Source organism: Aspergillus homomorphus, assembly GCF_003184865.1.
Source record: "Aspergillus homomorphus CBS 101889 unplaced genomic scaffold BO97scaffold_106, whole genome shotgun sequence".
Taxonomy (NCBI): Eukaryota; Fungi; Ascomycota; class Eurotiomycetes; order Eurotiales; family Aspergillaceae; genus Aspergillus; species Aspergillus homomorphus.
The window spans coordinates 25,024-25,398 of record NW_020291992.1 but is presented as its reverse complement, the minus strand read 5'-3'; the positions used below and the strand labels follow the sequence as shown (position 1 = coordinate 25,398).

General features: G+C 44.5%; 1 protein-coding gene across 1 annotated transcript; it reads right to left on the bottom strand.

Moving 5' to 3' along the window:
• Positions 1 to 44: 44 nt before the first annotated feature.
• On the bottom strand, positions 45 to 317 carry BO97DRAFT_430095 (uncharacterized protein; the record flags this gene model as incomplete). The annotated part of the gene is made up of 1 exon (XM_025697415.1): positions 45 to 317. A coding segment is annotated over one exon (273 nt), but the record flags the coding sequence as incomplete, so codon positions are not given.
• Positions 318 to 375: the final 58 nt, after the last annotated feature.

Genomic DNA, 375 nt, shown 5'->3' with positions numbered 1-375 from the left:
GCTGCATGGATGTGCTGATTGAGTTCGCCAAAAAATTCATTCACTGCTTCGAAATTGGGCGTGTCAGACAGGAATAAATTGTTCATCACATCGTTGCCACGGTTTTGTGTGAATCGCCGTATAATATCTTTGACCCAGTCACCAACTTCCGGGCGGCTTTCACCAATAGGAGGAGTTGATTCCATTTTATCAACAGATTTGTTGTCCATATTTTCATCTTCATCTTCATCTTCGCTTTCATCTGTAACTGAATCTTTTGGGTGGACAACTTGGTCGACAGTTGAATCCTGGCCCGAATTTGCTCGCGCCCGAGCCATATTGCGTCGAGCCTTTTTCTTACTTTTCTTGCTGGGCATATTGCGAGACTGGCTCAAA